This window comes from Chinchilla lanigera, unplaced genomic scaffold (assembly GCF_000276665.1).
Source record: "Chinchilla lanigera isolate Chin_1 unplaced genomic scaffold, ChiLan1.0 scaffold00029, whole genome shotgun sequence".
NCBI classification, from domain to species: domain Eukaryota; kingdom Metazoa; phylum Chordata; class Mammalia; order Rodentia; family Chinchillidae; genus Chinchilla; species Chinchilla lanigera.
In genome coordinates, this window is record NW_004955430.1 from 2,595,508 (window position 1) to 2,620,574 (window position 25,067).

Sequence of the window (25,067 nt, forward strand, 5' to 3'; positions counted from 1 at the left end):
GAGTTGTCCTGTTTTTGTTAGATTGTAGGAGCTTTTTATGTGTTCTGGATATCAGACCTTTATCATACTATGCGTATGATTTGTAATTTTCTCTCAGGGGGTTTATCATCATATTTTCAATTTCCAAGAAAGTTTTGGTTCTGGGAATGTTTTATGGATGTAGTACCTTGTATCTCTGAAGACATATATTTTTAGTTTGTATGGGGCCTTTGCTGAATAGAGGAAAAGGAGCCATGTATCTCTGAAGACATATATTTTTAGTTTGTTCAAAAATCTTGCATCTTAGGGAGTTTTCTTAAATATTTAGTCTTATTTAGATAATCACCTGCTCCTATTTAAGAGTGAGAAGATCTCTGTGCATACACAGAGGCAGCTGATTGATGGGTTTCACTGGTGACTTCTAGATGTTACTGTCTTCAGTTTTCCCTCAAGGTCTGGTCCACTTCTCTAGAGAGCATCTCCTGCTTCCAACAGGTCTGGCTGTCAGCACAGAAGGAGCTAAATAGCCAGGCAAGCCAGGGAGCCTCCCTATTTAGTATAAATCCTCTCTTCATCATGTCACCCACACTTACAAGTGGGCTGGTATCCCTGAGTGTAACTTTTAGGAAGAACAGCCACAGGAAAGGTTGAGGAGGAGGTGATCTGGAGGCTCAATTCCTTTTAGATTTTCAACTAATCCTCTTGTTTTCAGCCTCACATGTACCACCAATTTTAGTACTTGGTGCTCTAATCCCTGTGCCATTCAAAAACAGGAACTGGCCTTCTCAAAATCTGATCCACTACTGGCATTCAATCAAATGTTACAGCAACTTACCCATCATTTTCCAAGTCCATATTTTAATTGCCACCATCTCCTCTCCCACTAATCTTTCTTTTTCTTTCTTTTCTTTTTTCTTGAGGGAAATACTTGTGTGTTTGTCCATTGTTTATTTTTTTAAGCCTCCCCCGCATCATTTTAGAGGTGTTTGGAAGAAGCAATAGACATTTATGTATAATCTGCCGTGTTTGACTTAAAGTTCTCTAGGCTGTTTTTCCTTTGTTAAATTACTCCAGTATGAGGAGTTCTGGTACTAAATAAGGTATGAGAGATCTAGTTTCCTTCAGTTTTCATCTGGTTATTGTAAATAATCCTCCTCTTATGGCTACACAGAGGGCTAAGTGATACATACAGTCATTCTACAACTTTTTAGTGTTTTTCCATCTTCTAATGTTCATAAAGTAATCAGAAATAGACGAAGTAATCAGAAATAGTCTGAAGCAGACTTCTTATTGCCAGAAATGACTAAAGTAGTGCTCAGAGTATACTGCTTCTATGGCTTTTCCCACTCAGTTGTTCCTACTGATGATATCACATACTTATGGCAAAAAAGATCCCTTCTTACTACTTTCATCACCCAGTCATACTGTGGGAAAATACCGTCTTTGAGTTAGTAGAAGAAAAGGTATTAACAGGGACACTCTGATAGTCTCGAAGCAACTCTACACTGCATGGCTCCTTCTCCTCTATTGAGCAAAGGCCCCATGCTCATAAAATATGTACAGTGATAAGCAAGGAATACAGTTTCCTAGTCTAATTCTATGTGTGGCCCTGTTTTTCTCGGATAGTCCCTATTCACAGATTACGTCATCCACAATATTTTCTGGTAATCAAGGATCAATCAAAGACAGTGATTAATACTTTTAAAAATGTTGTTACCCCTCTTCTTCTAACTGCACACTACTGACATTTCACATTTTGAGGAAAAGTATAGGTAAACTTAAAAAACAATTCCAACTATTTTGCAGGTAGAAACAACATGGGTGACTCCAAATAACATACCCAGAATATAACTGGCATTTTCTGTTTTCTCTTGCATGTCTTCTAATCTCTACTATTTGCTCCTTCTTATTTACTCTGGGTTGATTTGGTCTACTTTTAATGAACTTAGATCTTTCTAATGTGTTTATTCCATAAATTTTACTGTGTTGTTTTCATTTCAAGATTTTACCAACTGCCCTATATCTTCTTTGATCATGGACTATTTACAAATATACTGTCTAATTTCCAAGAGGGTGGGGCGTTCCCAGATTTGCCACTGATTTCCAACCTCATTTCACACAACCTAATTTCATTCAGAGAACAAACTTGATATAACTGCAATCCTTTGGGGGTGGGGTGGGGTTGGAAGGTGATTGAAACCAGGGCCTCCTACGTGCAGGCAAGCCCTCTGAGTTACATCCCCAGCCCTTTTTAATTTTGTAGAAACAGGCTTTACTAAGTTGCTCAGGCTATCTCCAAACCTGAGATCCTCTTTCCCCAGCTTCTTTTTCTTTTTTTTGGTACTGGGAATCAAACTTAGGACCTCGTGCTTGCCAGGCAGGCATTGCACCACTAAGCTAAATCCCTCCTCCCACAGCCTCTTGGCACCATAAAACCCAGATTTCTGTTTGGAAACTTGTTTTATTACCCAATATATGGCCTATCCTAGATAATATTCCATGTATGTGCCCAGCATGGTGGCCCATGCCTGTATTCCCAGTACTTGGGAGGCTGAGGCAGAGGGATTGAGGAGAGTTTGAGGCCAGCCTGGGCTACATTGTGAGTTCAAGGACAGCCTGAACTACATAGTGAGACCCTGTCTCAAAAATCCGAAATTCCACGTATGGTTGCAGTGAACATATATTCACTGTTACGTGGTATAGCGACATATCAGACCAAGCTAGTTTACAATACTACTGAGGTCTATGTCTTTACTGATTTTTGGTATGTTTGTTCTATCAACTACTAAGAAAAGAGTATTACTGAGAAAAGGGTATTGAGAGTATACTCGTTGAATTGCTTGTTTTTTCATTTAATTCTGTCATTTTTTCCTTCATATTATTTTGATGCTCCATTATAACATCTGTATAAGTTTATGACTATTGTATGTTCCAAAAACGTTGACCCTTTTATCCTTAGGAAACATCACCTTTTGTCTTTAGCATTGCTTTTTTTTAATAAAAAATTTACTTTGTGTGATGTTAACCCAGCTATTCCAACTTGCTATGGTTACAGTTTACATGGGGTTGTTCCTTTTCCTTTTAACTTTTTTGTGTCTTTGAAGCTAAAGTGAGTCTCTTACAAAAGCATAGTTGAATCTTTTTAAATTCAGACTGATAGTCTCTACTGTGATTGGAAAGCACAGTCTATTTAAATATAGTCACTGATGGCATCGAACTCATTCATGACTGATATTTTGCTATTTGTTCTATATATGACTTACATCTTTTTGCTCTTTTCGTCTTTTCCAGCCTTCTTTTTTTGAGGAAGGAGGGGCTGCGACGGGGTCTTGCTATGTAGTTAAGGCTGGCCTTGAACTCACTATTAGCCCAGGCTGGCCTCAAACTCGCAGCAATCTTACTGTCTCAGTCTTCCCAGTGCTGGGATTACAGGTGTGCGCCACCATGCCCTTTTTTAAAATTTAAAGCCATGTTTTTCACAACAAATTTGAATATAATCTAGAATTTAGGTTAACATTTTTCCCATTCCCCCATCTACCACCCTTAACCTACTTTTCTATCCCCACCTCTTCCTCTTGTGCAACCGGCTCCCTTCTACTTCTGTGGCCTTTTATTGTGCCCGTAGAGTCTATATTAGGGATATCATGCAATAGTTGTCTTCCTATTTCCAGTCACTGTTCTGAGTAAGTATATTCCCTCAGGTAGCAAAGCATATTGTTTTTGCAGTTAGCCCTATGCTGGCAAAAGTAATATTCTCACCAACTAGGCCCGCCCCTTTGGTTCTGGAGATTGAAGCCAGGACCTCACACATTAGACAACTGCTACCAATGAGTTGCATCCTCAGTCCCTTTTAAGTTTTATTATGAGACAGGGTTTCTCTAAGTTGCCCAGACTATTCTTGAAATTATGATCCTCAGGCTCCCATGTAGCTGGGATTATAGGTGCACACTATCCTTTCTCTTCTTTTTTTGGGTACATCATCACTGAGTAGAATTTGCTTCAAACAAATTCATTGTTTTCTGGCCTATGCAGAAAAACCCTGGGGACAAGGTTTGATGTTAAAGACTAATATAAGTTTTGCAAAGTCATATATTCTATTTCTTTATGTGAACTCAAATGTTATCAGAAATTACCAAATGTGGTCCCACTATCAAAATACTTGTGCCAGGGATGTAGCTCAGCGGCACAGAGCCTCCCTGGCAAGCGTGAGGCTCTGAGTTCAATTTCCAGTACAAAAAAGAAAAAAAACACAACAAAACATATATATATGTATATAAATTGCGGCAAGTGACTCAAAGTAATATGTTTAGGTTAATATAATTAAAATAAATCAAAATAAAATAAAATAAATCTTTTTTCCTAGGTATGTTGCTTAATTAAAGTCATCTTGTCTGGCCCAGAGGACCAAGAGGAAAGCCATGCTACTGAATAATATGGCAGAAAGCTGATGTATTCACTGTTGAGAATGCATTCTAACCTCAGCTGTGGGCCCCTCTGTTTTCATCTACTAACAGTATGAAGAAGCATTAGACACCCATACCTGTGAACTGACCATTCCTGGAATATCAGCTGTATCATTTTTAATCTTATATGGTCTAATGACCAAACTGATAATGATAAAAACATTTCCATCATATCAGTCCAATATGAAATGCATTATCACCCTAAATCTCTACTCACACAAATAGGACTCTTCTCCACAGTTAATTATGAGAATAGCTAGAATATCATAGTTTTTCATGTTTAATAAAATGAAAAGAAACCAACCTCTTTTTTCTTCTTCGCGTTTTAGTTTATCTTCCTCTATTTCTTTTGGTAATTTTTCCTTTTTTTCTTTTTCCACATCATTATGCAAATGTTTTGTGGTATAGCTGAGTGCTGGAGAAAGAAGGATCTCTCCATTTTTGCAGAGTTCATCACGAATTTTAATAAAAAACTGCTGAAGTTCTACAGCATCCTCATATATTTCAGAATCTGTCCTATAATGGCATCAAAAGTATCCATAAATATAAACTGCTTTTTAAAAAATACTTCAATTATATGTTAAATTCTATTATATTACTATGTTAATTGCTATAACGATATTTCATTTGAGTTCTAATAAGGATATCCCCCTGAGGTTCGTGAGAACAGACTCTGATGTGTCATTATTAAGGTGGGGGGCTCCTGCCCACCAGTTTCCTTTTCCTCAAGGCTCACTGTTCAGCCACACAGAAGCAAAAGCCTCAGCATTTTTCTTCAGAGATACACAGCACATGCATCAAGCATGAAAGAACACAGCGGTCAGAATCAAGGACTATACCACAGCTCTAGACCAAGTCCAAAACCAGATTCTTTTAATATCAGAGGAACGTATTCTCTTTGGTCCTGCATCAGGGTTGCCAGGATTGGTAGGACTAAACTAAACTGCAAAGCCATGAGGACATCCTAGAACATCTATGAGCCTGACAATTATTGTAAATTTTAGTTTCTCAGAAATAACTGTAATTCTAGGAAATCAGGAAAGACAACCTAGTGAGAGAAAAAATGTTTGTCATATTCAGAACCTTTCTAACCCTCTTTCCTCATTTATAAAATAAGAAGATGCGGCAAAATAAACTTATAATTCTATTATCTAAGAAGATCAAGGTCAATAAAATTCTCAAAACTAACCACAGACAAATGTCTCATCAGCAATCATGGAGACATTTTGGTCAAGGGAGTGTGGCAAGGAAAGCAAGCCCAGTGCGCAATCTGCTGACACATGTCACTAGAGGATTAGATTTTGGTAAGGCCTTCAAATGCCTCTCCTCATCAGCAAACCAAGTGGTGAACAATTAAAAACATTTCTAGTAAACTGAACAGATACTTCTGCAAAGGTTTTAAAATGTTCTGAAATCACAGGATTGCTAATACTTGTAGGAATAAAACAATAAAACAAACAATAAAAACATTATCTCGATGCCCGTTTTCCCAAATAGATATAACTGGGCCAGGGATGTAGCTCAGTGGCATAAGCACCTGCCTGGCAAATGCTGGGTTCGATTCCTGGTACAAAAAAAAAAAAAAAAAAAAAAAATCAAACCCAAACAGATATAACTGAAGATTCTTTTCTTGAAATTAAATTATTTTATAATAGCTTACAATTTTAAGGATAAAATTTTAACTGAAAATACACATTTAGTAATCCATGTTACACTGAAAGGGCGGATTCATACTTCCATCATAGTACCTGGTTTAATAACGAAGGTTTGTACAAGTCACTGAACACCTGACATACAGATATATCTTTGTTTTCCCCAAAGCATTATAAAAAAATTTGTTAATCTAAAAAACCAGGTATTCACTGAATGTACAAGAACAAAATCTTAAGATGGAAAAAGAACTTAACTCTTTCTCTCAATTGGTAGCTAATCTTTTTATATAGGCAGACATTCAGTGAACAGAAATAAGGTTATAAGAGACTACTGACACTTTTCTTATTCTTGGCTTCCCACGAATGAGTGACTTCTCTTTTAATTTTATCTATCTGTCTGTCTGTCCATCTGTCCATCCATCCATCTGTCCATCCATCCATCCATCCATCCATCCATCCATCCATCCATCCAATCTCTTTTTGGTAGTACCAGGGATTGAACTATCCATCCAATCTCTTTTTTGGTAGTACCAGGGATTGAACCCAGGGTCTCAGACATGCTAGGCAAGCACCCTACCATTGAGCTATATTCCTAGGCCTTTTTTTGAGATAGGGTCTCACTAGGCTTCAAAGGTTGGCCTGGAACTTGTGATCCTCTTGCCTCAGCACACTTAGTAGCTAAGATTATAGGTGTTCACCACCATGGCCAGCCCATGGGTGGTGGTTGTGATTATAGTTATTTATTGACTGACTGACTGATTGCAGTACTAGTGATGAGACCCAGGGCCTTTACACTGAGATAAAGCCCTAGCCCTTTTTCATTTTTTGAGAAAAGGCCTAACTCACTACGTTGCCCAGTCACAATACTACCTTCACTCATGAAGATAAGAATGGATTCCCTTCTGTTTTTCAGCAAAGCTCTGGGTATGATAGAGAAGGTGTATCTGTAGCACAGTCTCATATAAATGCACCCCCAGCTCTATCTTCTAGCTCTCAAAAGCAAAAACAAATGGGAGAATGAAAAGAACTCATTTCCTAGAGATACAAATCTGCTTACTCCTTAAAATAAACATGTTATATAAAATAAATATAAACAAAGTTACCAGCAACTATTTAAAGACTCACAGAACCCCAGATGTGATGAGGTTGGGGACGGAGGGTAACAACTCAGTGGCTTTCTTTATTTTTGTTTTATTTTTTTTTGAGACAGGGTCTCGCTATGTAATTCAGGCTGACCTTGAACTCACTATGTGTAGCTGGCCTCAAACTCGTAGTGATTCTCCCGCCTCAGCCTCCCAAGTGCTGGGATTACAGGAGTGTGCCACCACGTCCAGCTCAGAATGGCTTTAGACCTAAGAACTACTTAACAGTATAAGAATGGAAATTTAAACCCAAGAAAGCAGGAGCTTATGTCTGTTCCACTGGTGTATCCCATGGATACAATATGTTCATTATTTGATAGGCACCCAATAAAAACTTGGTGAATGAAAACCTCCAATAGATTTTGACTACAAAATACTACCTATTTTCTCTATTTATATCCCTAATATCCAAATATTTCTTAAATATGGTACTTCAGGGCTCTCCAATTTGGCCTCGTCTCTCAAATGCACTACATTCATTTCTTAATCATTTTCTGTCTTTAGTCATTTTAAGTATATGCTTTCTATGAATTCAATTTTGACATCCTTCCTTGTACTGGCCTTAATTTAGATGACTCAGTAGTGTGCCCTCTTCTTCCTCGAAGGATATACTTGCTGTTTAAGAAGATTTGGCTACCTAGAATTCAGAATAGTATGATACTAACTATAATCATGTACCTAAGATGAAACAGTACATCAAAGCAGTTTTAATTCATCTATTTCCATTACATAACAGATTTCCTCAAAAAGAAATGGCTTTGAAAACATACCGATTCATTCTTCTTGCCCTTTCCAATACTTCAAACATATGCTCTTGAAATAAATCAAGCCGCCGGTAGCGATTATTTTCAACGTTCTTCCTAATAATGTCAAAAGTAAGGGGAGGTTTGTTAGGAAAGTTGGGATCCACAGCAGGAATTTCCGCTAAGGAATCACTGTAGCATCTTCCCTCATCATCCTGATGACTCATGACTGACACAAAAAGATTATGGATAAGCTCTTGAATCAGCAAAGTCACATTTGGGACGTGAGAGTCTTCATCTCCCTCCAGATCTCTCCGAGTTTCAAGCAGGACTTTGTGTAGGACAAGGGCATCTTTGTAGATCAAAGACTCAGGCTCATTGTATGTACAGGCATTGTTAAACATCATCACAAAATCCTCAACCATAGAGTCTATATCTTGGTACTTGTTTGCCATCATGTGACTTCGAATTTTTTCCATGTCCATAGGCTTTTTAATGGTCAGATAGTAGTCAGGCAGTTCAGATCTGGAGGGAAGCCTCAGAAATATGGCACTGAGGCGGCGACCTCGCTTATCAGTATAGTTTTTAACAGCTTCATAAACTTCATTTAATTTCTGCTGCATTGGAGTCATATATTTTGATTTTTTAGGAGAAACACCACTCTTTCTACCTGAAAAAAGAATTACAAGGTTAAATGGATAAAGTGATAGAAACCTAACTTTACATAGCTAGTAGTATAACCATAAGGAAGGGTCTATCCCAAATGATTTGTAAAACGGCTTAAATTAATATGTCTTTAGTGAAACAGGTTCTATAGAAAAGAAGTGAGAGATAACCTTAACTGTTTTCAGTAATATTTTTGGTGGGAGAATTTTTACTCCTGAGGTAGCTATAAATAAGGTGGCATAAAAGCAAGTAAGTAGCTATGTGACACTGTAATTCCATCACCTGAGAACTGAGATTTTCATCATGGGAGAAAGAGATACAGATGTTAAAATGCAGGACATATATAAAAACCTTGCAGCCTCAAATTTCAAATAAAAGTATCACCTGAGTTTATAATGTATTTTAAATGTAAACTCACATAATTTTTTTTTAGGTTTGTCCACTGAAAAGTCTAGAAACAATTATCAACTCATACCAGTATATCCCAGACTATAGTTTTAAAATAGTAGTCTTGAATACTAATGTCAAGGACCCCTGACCTTTTAGCAGAAACCCAAAAAGGTCAGGACTTCCTGGCAAACAGCTGATTCTCAGTTTGGTATATCTTGGAATCCCAAACATTGAAGAATCTATCAGTGACTTCCTACTATGGTCATGTCAAAAGGACGTAGGCACTAGCCTGAGACAAACTAAGCATCAATAAGGACAATAACTGCAACTGGTTAAAACTCAACAATATCTTTGAGACAAGTAGTTTTTCATTTGTTGGCAGTACTAGAGATTGAAACAGGGTCTTTGCACTGAGCTACACTCCCAGACCTTTTTTAAAAATTTACTTTTCTTTCTTTTTACAGTACTGAGGGTTGAACCCAGAAGTCTCTGCACTGAGCTACATCCAAGCTCTTATTTTTACTTTTTATTCTGAGTTGGGGTTTGTTAAACTGCTAAGGAGGCCAGGTTGGGTTTGAACTTGCAATCTTTGTGCGTCAGCCTCCCAGTGTGCTGGGATTATAGGGATATGTCACAATGTCCAGCATAAATGTGGTAGTTTTTAATAATAATTTTTTAAAAATGGGGTGAGGGCTATAGCTCAGTGGCATAGCACCTGCCTAGAAAGCACAAGGTCTTGAGTTTGATTTCTGGTACCAAAAAACCCCCAAAACCCAAAAAACTGGGTAACAGTGGAGGATGCTAGTTAACTAATGCATTACTTTGAAAACTAGTAAGTAAAAGAGGAGGAGAGGAAATCAAGCTTTTACAATTTCAAAACCAAGATAGACAAAAAACTATACCACTGGTACCCAAATATTGGATAAAGGAAAGTTTCTCTATATAAAGTATTTTGGCTAATAAATGATAAGAAATGATTAAATTATCATTTTTAATTCTTTCATGGATTAATGAATAGTTCACCATTATCAAACAACATTAACAGCAAGACACAACCAGATACAATATGCCGCGTCATCTATGGAGTTGGCTCTCGTGCCAAGGACAGGGTTTCAAGTCTGAATGTTACTCTGACTCAAACTACCAACTTATAGAAAATACAAAAGATAGGAAAATATTTTACACTACAACACAGGGACTCAATGAATGAGCAAAATCTAAGACTGGGAAACTACAGCAAAAACCTTTTTCTTTAAGTGGGGCAGAGGGAAGGTCAGATAAGACCCACAGACATAATGTCATACAAGTGTAGAAAACCTCTTATGACGTATCCTTGCTAAGCTAAAACAGTCTCACTAAGCCTTTCAAGTTAACTTTCATTTATAAGAAACAAAGGGGATAAAGAAAAAATTTAACTGACATCATAAGGAAACAGATTTTCTAATCCAAAATTTGGGACCTCATGTAGTAACCTGGTTGCATCAATGAACCAATGGGCATGAAGAAAGAAAAGAAGAGACTCTAGATTATGAGTTAAATGGCAAAGCAGTCAAATCTAATATACTGAGCTTAATTAGATGTGGATTTGATGGAACCAACTGTAAAAATACATTTGTGAGACAACAAAACTTCAAAGTTTGTTAGATATTAAATGAAATCCAAAAACTACTGATAATTTTATTAGGTAGAAAATGCATATTTTAGAGATTACACTCAACTATACAGAAGTGGAAACATGATGATTGGATTTGCTTTACAAAATTCAGGAAAATAAAATAAAATAAAATAATTCAGGAAAAAAAAAGAAAACTAAGGATATAGGAAATTAATGTGGCATAAACTTGATAATTGTTAAGTAACATACACATGGGAGTTCACTGTACTAATTCTTTCATTTGTGTATGTTTGAAAGTTTTTGAGCCAGGTGTGGTTGTGCATGCCTGTGGTCCCAGCACTAGGGAGGTTGAACAGGAGGACTGCTGAGAGTTTGAGGCCAGCCAGGAGTATATAGTAAGTTTAAGGGCAGGCTGAACTACATAGTGAACCCTGTCTCAAAAAAGCAAACAAAAAAATCTTTTTTTTTCCCCACAAGAAACCATAAAGAAAAAGGTAATTTAGGGGCTGGGGATTTAACTCAGTAGTACAGCGCCTGCCTGGCAAGCACAAGGTTATGAGTTCAATTCCCGGTACTGGGAACCCACCCCCATACCCCGCCAAAAAAAGGTAATTTACATTTCACATTAAAATCCCTTTTCCTAAAAAAGGATCAAGGTATACCATGTACAGGTACAAATTTCCTATGATGAAGGTGATCATTATGTGTACCTAAAATGTAGCAATACACTTAATTAAAAAAATCCCTTTCCCTTTAAAACAAGTATATATTTAAATATATTATTTAGATAGTTGTTACTATACTACCATTAGTCTTTGATTTACAGAATTACTTCTAATTTTGAAAGGTATTTAATCCTACAAAGTAGACTAAGTTTTGCATTTCTGCACACCTGTATGCTTTTACAATTTCACGAAAAGATGTCTGTCTTAACAAGAAGGAATCATTATTCAGCAACAAATAATTCTCAATGCAATTGTGAAACTCAGTTTGCAATCATTTCATATGAAAAAAGAGGTGCTTATTTTCCCTTTTACAAAGCAAGTATGGCTCTAAAAAATATCTGACAAATCACTATCATTTGCTTGGTATTTACTTTATTCATAATTTTAAATAAGGCAGAAATCTCTCATTTAGTTTAATGGAATTAGTTACTTTCGCTGTCCTTTTCCTCACAAATTTTAATAAAACCACCTTTCAAAAGTAGGAAACAATAATATCTGAGTAGCACAGCTCTACCCTTAAATTCTGTCCAGTAGGACGTGCTAGGAGTCATTTTTAATTCTAGAAATCACCAAACATACATAAACAAAGACAAAAGGAAATTGTCCCAACTGTCTTACAGGTTTCAGATATAGCAAAAACATCTGTTCTTATTATTTAATGTTTAGGAAATGTTCGCCGTAAGTATTTGAGAAAGCAAGCAAAACCTTTGCTGTTACAATCTATTCTCCAACCCTTCTTCACTATTTACTTAAACTACAGTAAAAGTGTGCTTGAAAAGAGGGAAGAAACCCCTTGCTGGGGTGCCAGTAAGTTCAAATATGTTCACCATTTAATTAAATATTAACAAAATGTGATGCCGTCTTACTGAGCTTGAGTTTGGGAGAAGCCAAGTCATCATCATCAGGCAATGGGCCCAGCTCTTTCCTTTTATCCTTGAGTAACTTCTCCAGGATATGCGCATCATTATATACCTGCATTCCAAAATACATTGAAGATTATTTTCTAGGAAACTCTGAAGGTATAACATACATTCATAAAAAAATTTTTTAAAAAGTTTAGAATCACTGCAGGTTTTAAGAGAAGTCTCAAAACATATTTACATGTTGTTTTCCTCAAAAACCTATCTTCCGCTGTACCTTTAAGGTACCAGACACCCCAATGGAAATTAGAGATTTAAAATGTATGATGGCTGGAAAGCAATAGCTTAAATTTTGTTAAATCTCAAACCTGAGATTGCAGCCTAGAATCTGATCTGTTAAAAAACAAAAACAAACTTTGCTTAAGGATCTCTCTCTCTGAAGACAAAGGCCAGTGTAAAAAGATGTAGCCAAGAACAAGATTACTCACCTAATGGCCTTGCCTTCAGCTGCCTCCTCCTACTTCCCCAGCAGATCACCTTCCCTTCATCACCCACCAAAGCAGGTCAGTTGAGGGAGTAAGTGACCTCTCTTCTTTGGTCACCACTCTTAAAGGTGGGGCTTTTACTTCTACCAGTGATATGTGGTATAATGCCCAGTGATGCTAAGAACAGTATTAACTCCTATTATAGGCAGCATTTTTGATTTATAAATATTCTCGGTACATATTTATTTTCAGTACCATGGGTTGAACCCAGCGCTTATGTACTTCATATGCTCTACCAATGAGCATATCCCCAGCTTTTAATTTTTGAAACAAGGTCTCACTAAGTTTCTTATATTAGCCTGGAACTTGTGATCCTCCTGCTTTGGCCTCCTGAGTATAAGGAATTACAGGCATGCACCACCATACTTAGTAACACATAATTTATTTTATATTCAAATGTAACAGCAGAAGAAAAGAAATAAATGACTGAAAATGTTAGTGAGGTCATGGGTTCAATACCCAAGCACTGCCACCACCCCGCCAACTAATCTGAAAATCAAGATGCTTCATACCAAAATCAATTACTTAGAGGTGCTTTGGTGGGAGTATTATGGTGATTCTCATATAAATGCACAATTTCAAGTGCTGTCTTTGAAGAAGTATGGCCATTGAAGATAGTAATAATAATGATGATATGTCTGAGTGTGTAGCTCAGCACTATTAAAAAAATTTTCTTTTGAAAGATTTCATGCTATTTGGCTTTCTTTTGGGTACTTATTCAGTATCAAGCACTATTCTAAATGCTCAGTATACACTATCTTTTTTAAAATTCTAAAATAACCCCAGTATAAGCACTACCGTTATTCCTAAAATACAGATTAGGAAACCTGCATAGGGATTGGCAAGGCAGGACTCAGGTCTAGGATGATTTTCACTTTAAACAATTAAGAACAGACGAACCCAGCCATCAAGAATAATCCAGGTTAGGTCTAGAGCTGGCCTTTCAAAATACATTATTCTACTAGTACCCAAAAGAAAAATTGTCTACTGCAGGACCTTATCTGTCCTCACCTGGGAGCCCTCTTCATTGTAGTGCCTGGCATTCCGGAACATCAGTTTCATGTCCTCTATCATTCCTTCTTCACCTGCATATTTGTCATTGCGGATGTTATGCTCAATTATTTTCAAGTCCATTGGTTCCAAGATAATTTTATAATAATCAGGATAGTCTTTCTTGGATGGTTTAACCATAAATAGATCACAAAGTCTTCTGCCTGAACCTGGCTCTCGAGCTTCAAGAACAACATTGAATAAGATTTTCATTCGCTGCTTTCTTATGTTCTTTTTACTGTTGAAGGGGGAGGTAGAAGGGAAAAATGGTAACAGATTCAGTTTTCTTTATACAAGGATGAATATGAAATGAAACAAATTAGTTGTGTGGGCAGTGCTTCATAAGATTACAATGTATTGATTACATACGCCACAAACACAGTAAACATGCTGGAAGCTATAAACAAATATTAGGAAAATTTTCCAAAATAGTAAAAACATAAATGACTCTGGCAGAGGCAGTCTGTGAGCAGCAAACCTGTTCAGAATATCTCATGAAATGCAATGGTTGAAAAAAAGATTTTGTCCAACATCAAAAGAAATGTCAATCATCAAATGAAATATGGTTCTTTGTTTTTAAGTCAAAGTAGAGCAATTGTACAATAAAACTAACCATTCCCTATTGTTAATAAAATCTTCACTTCCAAAAATCAAAAACAAAAGGAACACTGAAACTAAGAAAAATGCTTTACCTTTTAACTACACCAAAATAACGTATATTCTGGTTGGCAGAAAGCAAGACTATCTACCAGGGTAGTGTTTCTATAGTGGGTGTGAGACTCTTTGAACAGATTACGTCAGGGTCAATTCCTGTTGCCTCCCTCCATCAGCATTACTTAACCAAGTGGTTTACGGTTGATCTGAGTGCTCTGTAAGTTTTCACCCTGGAGTGTGAATGCCTGTCTTGTTTCCAAATTCCCTGAGTGAGATATGACGCTGAAAAACTGATGAGTGGTATAGAATAAAGTACAAGGGACAACAGTCTAGCACCACAGTTCAAAAGGGGCCCAAGACAGCACTTGGCCTCATCTGTAGAAAACTGGCCCAGAAAGGCAAATGACTTCCCCAAGGTGAGCTGCTCAGAAAATCAGAAGAGATGATTTTTCAATACGATTTCCTTTTTTTTTGGTTTTTTGAGACAGGGTCTCACTATACAGTTCAGACTGGCCTTGAACTATGTAGTCCATACTGGCCTCGAACTTGCAGCAATCCTCCTACCTCAGCCTCCTGAGTGCTGGGATTACAGGCATGTGCCTACACACCTGGCCCAGAATGATTCTGTTCAACTGTTCTTATAGTTTTCCAGACACTGGTAAAGAGTTTCTTTCTAGCTAAATTCTTAACTAGCAGTCTTCAAGTGAACAGTCAGGTATGTAATAAAGAATGACAACTTTGTTTCTATTCAGCAATCACTTACAAAAAGCCTACAATATAGCACTTTGAGGTAAATGTTTTGTATCCTACCCTGTAAGGAAAAGGAAGTTTATTCTGGAAGCATACTTTGTGTCTATATGGGTCTCAATCCAATCCTCTGACGCACTCTACTGCTGGGCCATATGAACCTGGGATTATTCTTGCCATTTTCTTCCATCATTTCTTTTGTGTCTCTGTGTTTTTGTTAGATAATCTAGGAAATGTTTCCACTGTGGATACTATTTCTGTAAAGAGGCATCATGCAATGATGATATAAGAGTTCTCTCATTCTTGGTCTTTAGCCCAACTAAATCAAAACAAAAGGAAGACTCAATAATTCCAGTCTGAAGCCCTAATCATAGATCTGAGTAATCAATTCAGAACAAAGTCAATCCCTATTCCATTGAAAGCCCTCCCTATTACCTTTCAGAATTCAGCATACTACTCCTAATTGCCACTAGGCTTTTCTGTATGAAGCTACAAATATGCTCATAGGGGACTGAATCTAGGGCATTTTTGTGTTTTGAGACAGGATCTTGAACTGGCTGGCATCACACAGGCTGGCCTCGAAGTCTTGACCCTTCTGCCTCAGTCACCTATGTGCTGGGATTATAGGGTATGTACCACCAGGACCATTTTAATTCAGATTTTTATGAGGTTTTTAAGAAAAGGAAATGTTCTTAACTGAATTTTCAAAACAAAGTAAAAGAACAGCAAATGGTCCATTTTTCTAATGCCAATAACCTTGATTCTTAGTAGCTATGAATGAAACATACTGATAATATGATGTCTAGTTGCAGATAAGAAATTGCTCTAAGCAGGCGTGGTGGCACACACCTGTAATACCAACACCCAGGAGGCCAAGGCAGGAAGACTGCTACAAGTTCAAAGCCAACCTAAAATATACTTCAAGAAAAAAAAAGTTAAATCTTGTCTCAAAAAAAAAAAAGTTAAATAGATTTCTACCCTCCATGCAAGGGTCATAAGTGAACAGATTCTTAACAGATTTAGTTTTGTTATTTTGTTTACATTTTTCCAGAACCTTTTATTGCCTTTGAGAATGAGAACTATTGGTCTCTTAGTTTTAATTTGGTTTCAAGAAAAAGCTGAAAGACAAGTTCTTGCTAAGTCACTAAGTTCCCTGGAATGTGCTTGAACTTTTGATCCTTTTGCCTCAACCTCCCAGAGTGCAGGGATCATAGGTGTCTGTGCACACTAGCTGTTCTTTTCTTTTTTTTTTTTTTTTGGTACCAGGAATCAAACTCACGACCTCAGGCTTGCCAGGCAAGCACTTAAGCCATTGAGCTATACCCCCGGCCCTAGCTGTTCTTTTCAATCTTTGTTTTTCAGCTTCTTCTTAGAACCCTTGTACGAATGCTATTTCTCCACTTCCTTTAAACTATTAACTGATCAACCATATGCTGACTCCTCCATTTTTGGAGAAGAAACCAAATATTATAATTTGTAATTGGAAAAATAATTTTTAAAAAAAATCAGTACTTATGAATATACTAAAGTAAAATACATCTTAAGGGAGTTCAAAACCAGGGCCATTCAAACGTAAGAGGGACTAAACTTAAGAGGATACTAAGTCAAATCATATACACTATTATAATAAATATATACAGTAAGTGTCCAACTTATAAACATTGGAGTTGTGAACATCACAGGTATACTATATAAGACTCACTTTATCAGCTTACAAACAAATCTGACTTACGAACTATTCTCCCAGAATGGAACTCATTCATAAGTTGGAGACTTACTGTAATTTTATCTCTTTTTTTTTTTTTTTTCTGGTACTGGGAATTGAACTCACGACCTTGCGCTTGCCAGGCAGGCGCTGTGCCACTGAGCTAAATCCCCAGCCCCAAACATTTTTTTTTTTGCGGTACCGGGGATCAAACTCACGACCTTGCGCTTGTCAGGCAGGTGCTTATACCACTGAGCTATATCCCCAGCCCTCTTACTGTAATTTTAAATATATAATTTTAGCATTTTACAAGAGATGGGCCATAAAGGGTCCTGTACTAAAAATATCAGTACATTACACCCATTTTCCAACACACAAAAGTCAAATGTCTTAAAAAACAGGTACTATTTCTAATTTGCACAAAGATTTTGACTAGTTAGGGTTCTGTTCTGAATCACTGATTTTTTAGTATCATCCTGAACCCTGAAATATGGGAATCAGTTACCATTTGCTCCTCCCAGCTTATGACCAAAGTCTAGATATCCAAGGCATTTCCAGATTTGGTTTGCCTTTAATTGTTCATACTACAATGTTAATCCTGAACTTAATATCTTTGTGGCTAACCACTTTCTCAAATGTCCTTATCATTATTCTTCAACCCAAACTCTTATTTTGATATATATTAAAAAAAAATTTTTTTTTTTTAATACAGGGAATCAAACTCATGACCTCAGGCTTGCCAGGCAAGCACTTATGCTGCTGAGTTATATTCCTGGCCCCAACCAATAAAATTTATATTTATAGTAATAGCTAACACTTCTATCATTATGAAATATTACTCTCATATTTTCAGAATTAGGTACAGTTATTATCCTAACTTTGGAGACGTAAGAAATGAGCTATTCTTTAGAGACCAAGTGAATAGCTGAGGCCATAAAGCGAATAATCCAAGCAGACACTTCAATCAGCTAAGAATCACCACACTGTTTTTATCATGTCTGTCATTTTCCTAAAAGATGGCACTTAACAAGGTCTTCTCTAATCAGTTTACACTGTTCATAGACTTTCAGGTTTCCTAGCACTTAGCTCCCTGGTACAAGAGCTTCAGCAGTACCTGCCATGGAATTAAGCAAACTCAAAGGTTCTTTCCTTTACAAAGATTGCTGTACTTTATCCACTTTTTTTTTTTTTTTTTTTTTTTGCACGGGGAATCAAACTCAGGACTTTGTGCTTGCCAGGCAGGCGTTTGTGCCGCTGAGCTACATCCCCAGCCCTTATCTGCCTTTTCATTCATCATTCAACCCTTTCCAATGAGTCTTCCCAAACTGGTATTATCTGACTAAAACTAGTCAGATGTGTTAGTGAATGCCTAAAATCCCAGCACTCAGGAGTCTGAGGCAGGAAGACTGCTAAGAGGCTGAGGCCAGTATGCACTACACAGTGAGTCCAAGGCCTGAATTATATCGTCAGACCCTGTCTCAAAAAAGAAAAGAACAGAAAAGAACAGAAAAAAGAAAAAGAAAAAGAAAAAGAAAAGGAAGAACTAAAACTAAAATCTGCAAAGTTCTAACGTCAACAGGAACTGCTTGTAGACATAGAGCTACATTTACGAAGTACTCACTAAATCTAGCCCCAGTAGCCCAGTTCTAACAGTTTTATACATAGTAACCAACTGCATCCTCGGCTACAGTAACCTGTAGTTACTGTCATCATCTCCTTTTTCCATTAAAGAAATTGAAATGAGACTTAGACTCTAGAGCTAAAGAACAGGTAGGCTTTGAATTTGGGCATTCCAGTCTCCAGAGCTCAGGGTTATAACAGTGTCCCAAGAAGCCCCCATTTTCACTTCTACTAACAACCAGAGTTGGTCCCACACACTACAAAAGACATAGAAGAATATAATCTATGGGCTTTTTCATAAGTTAATCAACTAAAAAAATTTTTTTCCTTAGGAAGATGACAATGTAATAGTAGTTTGGTAGAATAGAAGAGATATGTTAGCAACATATTAGTGACTTTGGAATATTTAACTTTCAAGGAAAGACAAGTCCCAGAATCGTACCTAAAGCTATTTGGGCAATGGGGCAACATTTTTATAAATACACAATTGTGTCCTCTGTGCAATTATTTTACTACACTGCTTCCATATAATTCCACTTATTTTCAACTTTCCTCTTTCCCTGACCACTAACTTCCTGCCTAGTAAAAAAGATGACTAAATGTTTTTATTTATGATCTGTTAAGGTCTGGTGTTTGGTAAGCAACTGACACTCTGCAAGTCAGATGGGAAATGTGAAAACAAAAGCACTACACAATTATTATTAGCACTGTGACACAGCAACTTAGAAGTATTTCTAAAAATCTAAAGCAACAGCAAAAGAATGGATGCATTTAAAGAAACAAGGCATGGACAGGACAAAGATTGAGAAGATGCATCTATGTTCAAGAAACACTAACCTAATGTATAAGAGCCCACATGCGCTGACATCTGGATTGTCAATGTTGATCCCTCCACCATCCCCAATCAAGAAGACATCCCTGAAAGCACCCACCAACCCATCACCAACAATGCCACCTATTAACAGCTTCTAGCTTTTGCTACAAAAGCACAGGCACAATGATTAATGAAGTTGCCTGTCCCTGGCAAGGTGGCAATAAATTAAAGCTAATACTGAACATATCTAGAGCTAGCCAATTCTTATCTTACTACATGGACTCCTAAACTGTACTATTTTCTTTATCTGTAATTTAAACTGGCACCACAATATCTTCACATGCTTAAGACTTTACTGTTCACCTTGTCAGTACTGACCATGTCACAGAAGAATTATACTTTTAAAAGAATGTTTATGCATAAAAAAGGACTGCACACCTGGATAGCCTCCTGAGACCCAACATCTCACTGTCATGAGTGTTCCTGGGAAAGCAGAAACAAACATTAAATGTGAAGAGAAATAAAACAAGCAACATTGGAGGATCATGCATAAACCAAGTATGGTTGAGAAAAGGATTTTTCAGCCCAAAGGATAAAAGATTGTAATAGCTAGAATATTTCAAATGGAAGACAGAAAGTAGATTTTTGGGTAGAGTGACAGGGGAAAAGAACATACTCCTAGCATAAAGAGACAACATAATCAATTTTTCTCACACTTTTTTGTATTAAAAAATAAGACAAAGAGACTCATACACAACAGGAGTCAAGAAGTACTTGGGAAAATTTGGCCTTGACTTCCCTGCCAAGTGTAACTTCACCTCCTGAGCTGCTGTTTGCTTGACTTCTGGAGAAGTCTGTATCATACTACCAAACCCTCTCAACCTAACTAGCTCTGAAAGGTTCATCATATTATTTCTTTTGTTATAGACCAAAGGAAGGGACTTAATTTTCTCAATCTTTTAATGTTCACTTATGCTTACAACTCAAACCCAAGTTTATTCTGTTATTGCTTTGGCAGATGATTTGTAGTTGTTCTCTTGTGTTCTTCAGTTTATTACACAAAGCACTTCATAGGCAACCCCTGTCCATATAGAGACTTTGTTTCTGAAATAGGATTTTATCATTTTAAGAACATAAAGTTAAGTTTTTTGATTTGTTTTTAAGGAGGTTTTACGGCAATTAAGTTTCATTTAATCTACTTGTGTATCCCAAACTATAAGCCACAGAGATCTGTAATTTTTAAGGATCTGCCTTGGGCTAATGTTTCCTTGAACTGTTTTGTGGGGGTTTTTTTGTTTTATTTTTGTTTTTGTTTTTGAGACAGGGTCTTGCTATGTAGTGTAGGCTGGCCTTCAACTCACTTATGCAGCCCAGGCTGGCCTCAAACTCATGGCGATCCTCCTGCCTCAGCCTCCCGAGTGCTGGGATTACAGGCGTGCACCACCATGCCCGGCATCCTTGAACTGTTTTAAAACACAACTAATTTATGATCTCTTTCATCCAGTGCTGGCACAAAATGTACCATCACTGTTGCCTCCATTACCTTCTTTTGCCTGAGAAGTTTTTATCTTTGATTGGTGACTGATCTGGCATACACGGGTGATGCTGAAGTAGAGTTATATAATTATACTCAAAGATGCTCTTGATTTGTTGTCTCTGATCTGGTTTCACATTTTTCCTCCGTTGCGCCTGGTGTAACAAGGAATTAAGAACTTGGAAGGATGAAATTAACAGGCCAGTAATGGAGGAGGTTCATATCTCAGGGCACACCAGTCAATTCAGTTATCATGGCAGAGCACTGCAAAGTTATTTTCAAAACTGAAAAAAAAGAAGTTTTCCCCAAGTGATCTTTAAAACAGGGCACGACAGGATAGCTTCTCTTTTCTAAACTTTTAAAAAATTTGATCTTATTAGATTTTTTTAATGTATGTACAGAACTGTGTCAACAGCTACTAGTGATTTCTTCAATTGTGAATTTGTCAAATCTTGCTATTAGGCATTACCTCATTCTTTGTTTAAAGTATCCTTCACAGACTGAATACTACTGCCAAGATTGTAAGGCATTTAAACTGAGGGAGAAAATGGTGTTTCACAATGATCAAGACAGAGAAACTCCATGTGGAAGGGACAGATAAAAGAGATGGTCTTGTATGATTCCTTGTAGGAGCCCAGCTTGAGAATCTCACAGTAATGTACCCTTCCATAAAACCCACAGGAGGAAGAAAGGATTAGGGAAGTTGGCAGAAAGATGATGAAAAACAAAACACAAAAGCACCCAAACAGCTAGTTTAACATTTTTTGAACTGTAAGTTATGATGTTAAAATTTACAATCTGACATTCTTAAACTCAAAAAGATCAAGTTAACAAGGGAAAATAAAGAATGAGCAATGACTTACTTTACTACAATGGTAGTACCAAATTTCTCCTAACCTTTCCTAACTCATAATTCACCTTTGTAATTTACTATGCAGAAATTATTGTATCTATATTAGATGTAAGTGACACTCTTAAAGTGGCACCTTACAAAATAATCTGGATAATAAAGAGCATAACATGTTTTGCCGAACTACACTTCATATGTAAATTGTCATTTTTCTATGTCATCTAAAAGCTAACATGGTACTTATAAACAAAAAGAACAAGAAAAAAGATATTAATCCAATTTTAAAATGAATTCTAGAAGATGAAGTCATTAAATATTTAAAGCTTGTAATAGAACTCATACTTCCCAGTTAAATATTTTTCTCTACATTTATCTAAATTAAAGAGGAACTGAGATGGTTCTGGTTATGACAAAAACATATACCTTTTTCTTTTGGCACTACCAGTATCAGAGGTGGCTGAAGAGATCATGCTGTCTCCATCTTCAATGTCATCTCGCCTGGCAAGTTCTTTCTTCTTTGCCTAAAAGAGAGCAAATCCTGGCAGTCAGGCTCAATTTTTTTGAGCATGCCTATGAATATACGAATGTTAAAGAGCTACAGTATGCACAAAATTAAAGAATCTTTAAACATTTTTAATAATCCAATAAAAAAGCCAGTACACAGAAAAGTAGGTTAAAAAATAGATCTAGAGAACTGAGGAACTGATATTAGCTAGAGCATTTAAGATTATGAAGGCTGTCAACTGGTTAAAAGCACTGAGGTAAGTTGTAAAGGCATCCTGCTTTCATGGTTATATTTAAGCTACACTAACACAAGAGGAGCCTTTGATACTCCTGACTTCTAAGGTGCAATGTGGCTAATAATATAGTTTAAAGTGAGCAGTGAAGGAAGATCTAAGTTGCAACACATGCATTTTTAAAGACCTTCTACCAAAGAGAGCTAAAGGTCCAACCACAGCAGGCCTTGGGAATATATACTGAGTACTATAAAGGAAATACTTGAAATTCACAGTATTAAAGATTACAGTGTTGGTCATAGAAAATGAAGATTCTATGGGCTATCTAATACTGCCTTTGGTGCTTACTTGCTTGAAGACTATCTTTCTAGAAGGACTATACCAAAAACTGAGAGTCTGAGGCAGGAGGGTCATGGTTTTGGACTCAGTCCAGGCAACTTAGTAAGACCCTATCTCAAAACAAAAACTAAAATCAGGCTGAGGATGTACCCACTCCTGCAACAAAACAAACAAACAATGCACACAAAAAAAACCCATAAAAACAAAACAAAAATAAACTAAAAAGCCAAAACCATGAGAAACTAAAAAACCAAAACCATGAGAAACTAAAAAAGCAAAACTTGTATTTCACATCTACCTTTTGGCTTACAAGCAGATGACCGGTAAACCTTAGATGCTCTTCCAGGACTATCAGAAAGGAATCTCTGGACACTATACAATGAATAATTTGCCTGTGGAGCCCTTCTTCTGGACCAGCCCTATTTTAGCTGGGACAAAGTCTAGAATCAAATGCATAAAACCTCATTTAGGGATTAAAGGGTAATTTCCCAAGAATCCTAAAGTTATCCCCAAGGGACAAAATCCTGCTTCCTCTATTGGCAAAGCTTAACTTTTCTAAACTATGATTTCTCTTCTACATGGCCCTAGCAACTCTGAAAAAAAGTGTTTAGTAGTAACTGTTGTTGCTGGGGGGAAATCACATATTTTAGAAGAACACATGAAACACATGAAATTATATCAATGATACACAAAACAAACTTAGCAAACTTATACCAAAAAAATCATACCTGCATGACTTGCTGCAATTTTAGAACTCGCTTATAGATGGCTGAATTGGGAACATTATAGCGTTTGGCATTTTCAAACATTAAATTCAGATCACATTCCAAATGATCTAAAGTTTCATATTCTTGGTTCTTTAGCTTTGTTCTGTGAAAGACAAACAAATGGCTAGAACTTTCTATCATGTATATTTTAGAATATTATTCCTAAAAGTCTTGACAAGCATTACATGGTATCTTTGTTAGTGATAATGATTAGGGGATTAAAAAAAAAAGAGTAAAAGTAGGGGCAATGCCATGAAGAAGCATCTGGAATAGTGTATTTACCTCCAGGTAAGATACGTATGAAGAATGAAGAGAGATCTTTATTAATAAGATGCAGATTTTCTAAGAGTTCATTCTCTACAATCCCCTCCAATATAATCACTTTATATGATGGTTTAACGCTTATGTTTTTGCTTATTTTATTTAAAAGTTCTAAGAATTCTGATATGTTAGACACTATTTCTATTAGTAGCATAACACTGGGTTCTAGCAGACCCATCCCTTACTTTTCTACTGTAAATTTGTACTTTAGTGTACTGGCTGTGAGTCTCAGTACCTTTCACTGAGGGATATAGGAAGCAACCTTTGTGTTTACGTACTTGGTATGAGAATGGGCAAGGTGTGTACATCTGTGCCAAAGAGGCAAAATGGGATTTTTACCCATGTTATGCTCTGTCTAGTTTTGCGTATATTTACCTGAGCATCACAAAGGGTCTAAGAGACCCACACCACACCAGGACTGGTTAAAAAAAAAGTTTTCTTTTGATTTTTCTGGTAGAAGTAGCCCAATTCAATACAAGAGCACATAAAAAACCAGATCTGCAAGTTTTGGAGGAGGTCAAAAGTGAATGAGAGTACTCAAACATGGATGATGAAGATGATCCATTATGGTAAAATACATGCTTTCATAACAGAAGAATGGTATGGGTAGATGATGATGATGATGACTTTCACATATTGCCCACCTGAGCCAAAGTTCCTGTGACAGTGAAATGGAGCAAGAATTAACTAATACAGACACGACCTTCTTGATTCAGATGACGAAGAAAACAGCAATGTGAATATATACTTGACTAATTGAAATGTTGCAAAATGGCCATGCATCCAAATGGAATGATTCAACGTTAGAACTAGGTCTGAAAATTTAGTGAGGGCTTTGGCAGAGGTGCAACTTATTGGATGGAATGCCAACACTGCCACTCAGTGTTGGAAATTCTAACAAATGAAATGCTACAAGATGCCGTGAAATATACAAAGTCTGAAATGCAAGCAAAATGTTCTGTATGTACCAATAGCCATATTAAAAATGTATTTAATATGATACCTCACTAAAAGCATTCACAGGTCTGCTGTACGTAAGCAGGAATTTCTCTTGGAATCTCACAGGAATGTAAAAGAGGTGGGTTGAAATATGGCATAAAAATTTATAATCTTGTAGATGTGAAAACATACTATGTTTTCAATTCAGAC

The 25,067-nt window shown here is 36.7% G+C and overlaps 1 protein-coding gene across 13 annotated transcripts in view; it reads right to left on the reverse strand.

The window, feature by feature from the left end:
* The window catches only part of Pbrm1 (polybromo 1), a gene marked incomplete in the record, with an annotated part of 135,009 nt that overhangs the window by 59,422 nt on the left and 50,520 nt on the right, over positions 1-25,067 (reverse strand). For 10 of the 13 annotated variants that reach the window (XM_013515575.1, XM_013515583.1, XM_013515582.1 and 7 more), the window contains 7 exon segments: positions 4,747-4,958; positions 8,007-8,649; positions 12,242-12,347; positions 13,792-14,068; positions 19,809-19,853; positions 22,178-22,275; positions 23,559-23,700. In XM_013515575.1, the coding sequence (XP_013371029.1) occupies positions 4,747-4,958; positions 8,007-8,649; positions 12,242-12,347; positions 13,792-14,068; positions 19,809-19,853; positions 22,178-22,275; positions 23,559-23,700 (1,523 nt within the window). 13 annotated transcript variants of the gene reach the window in all.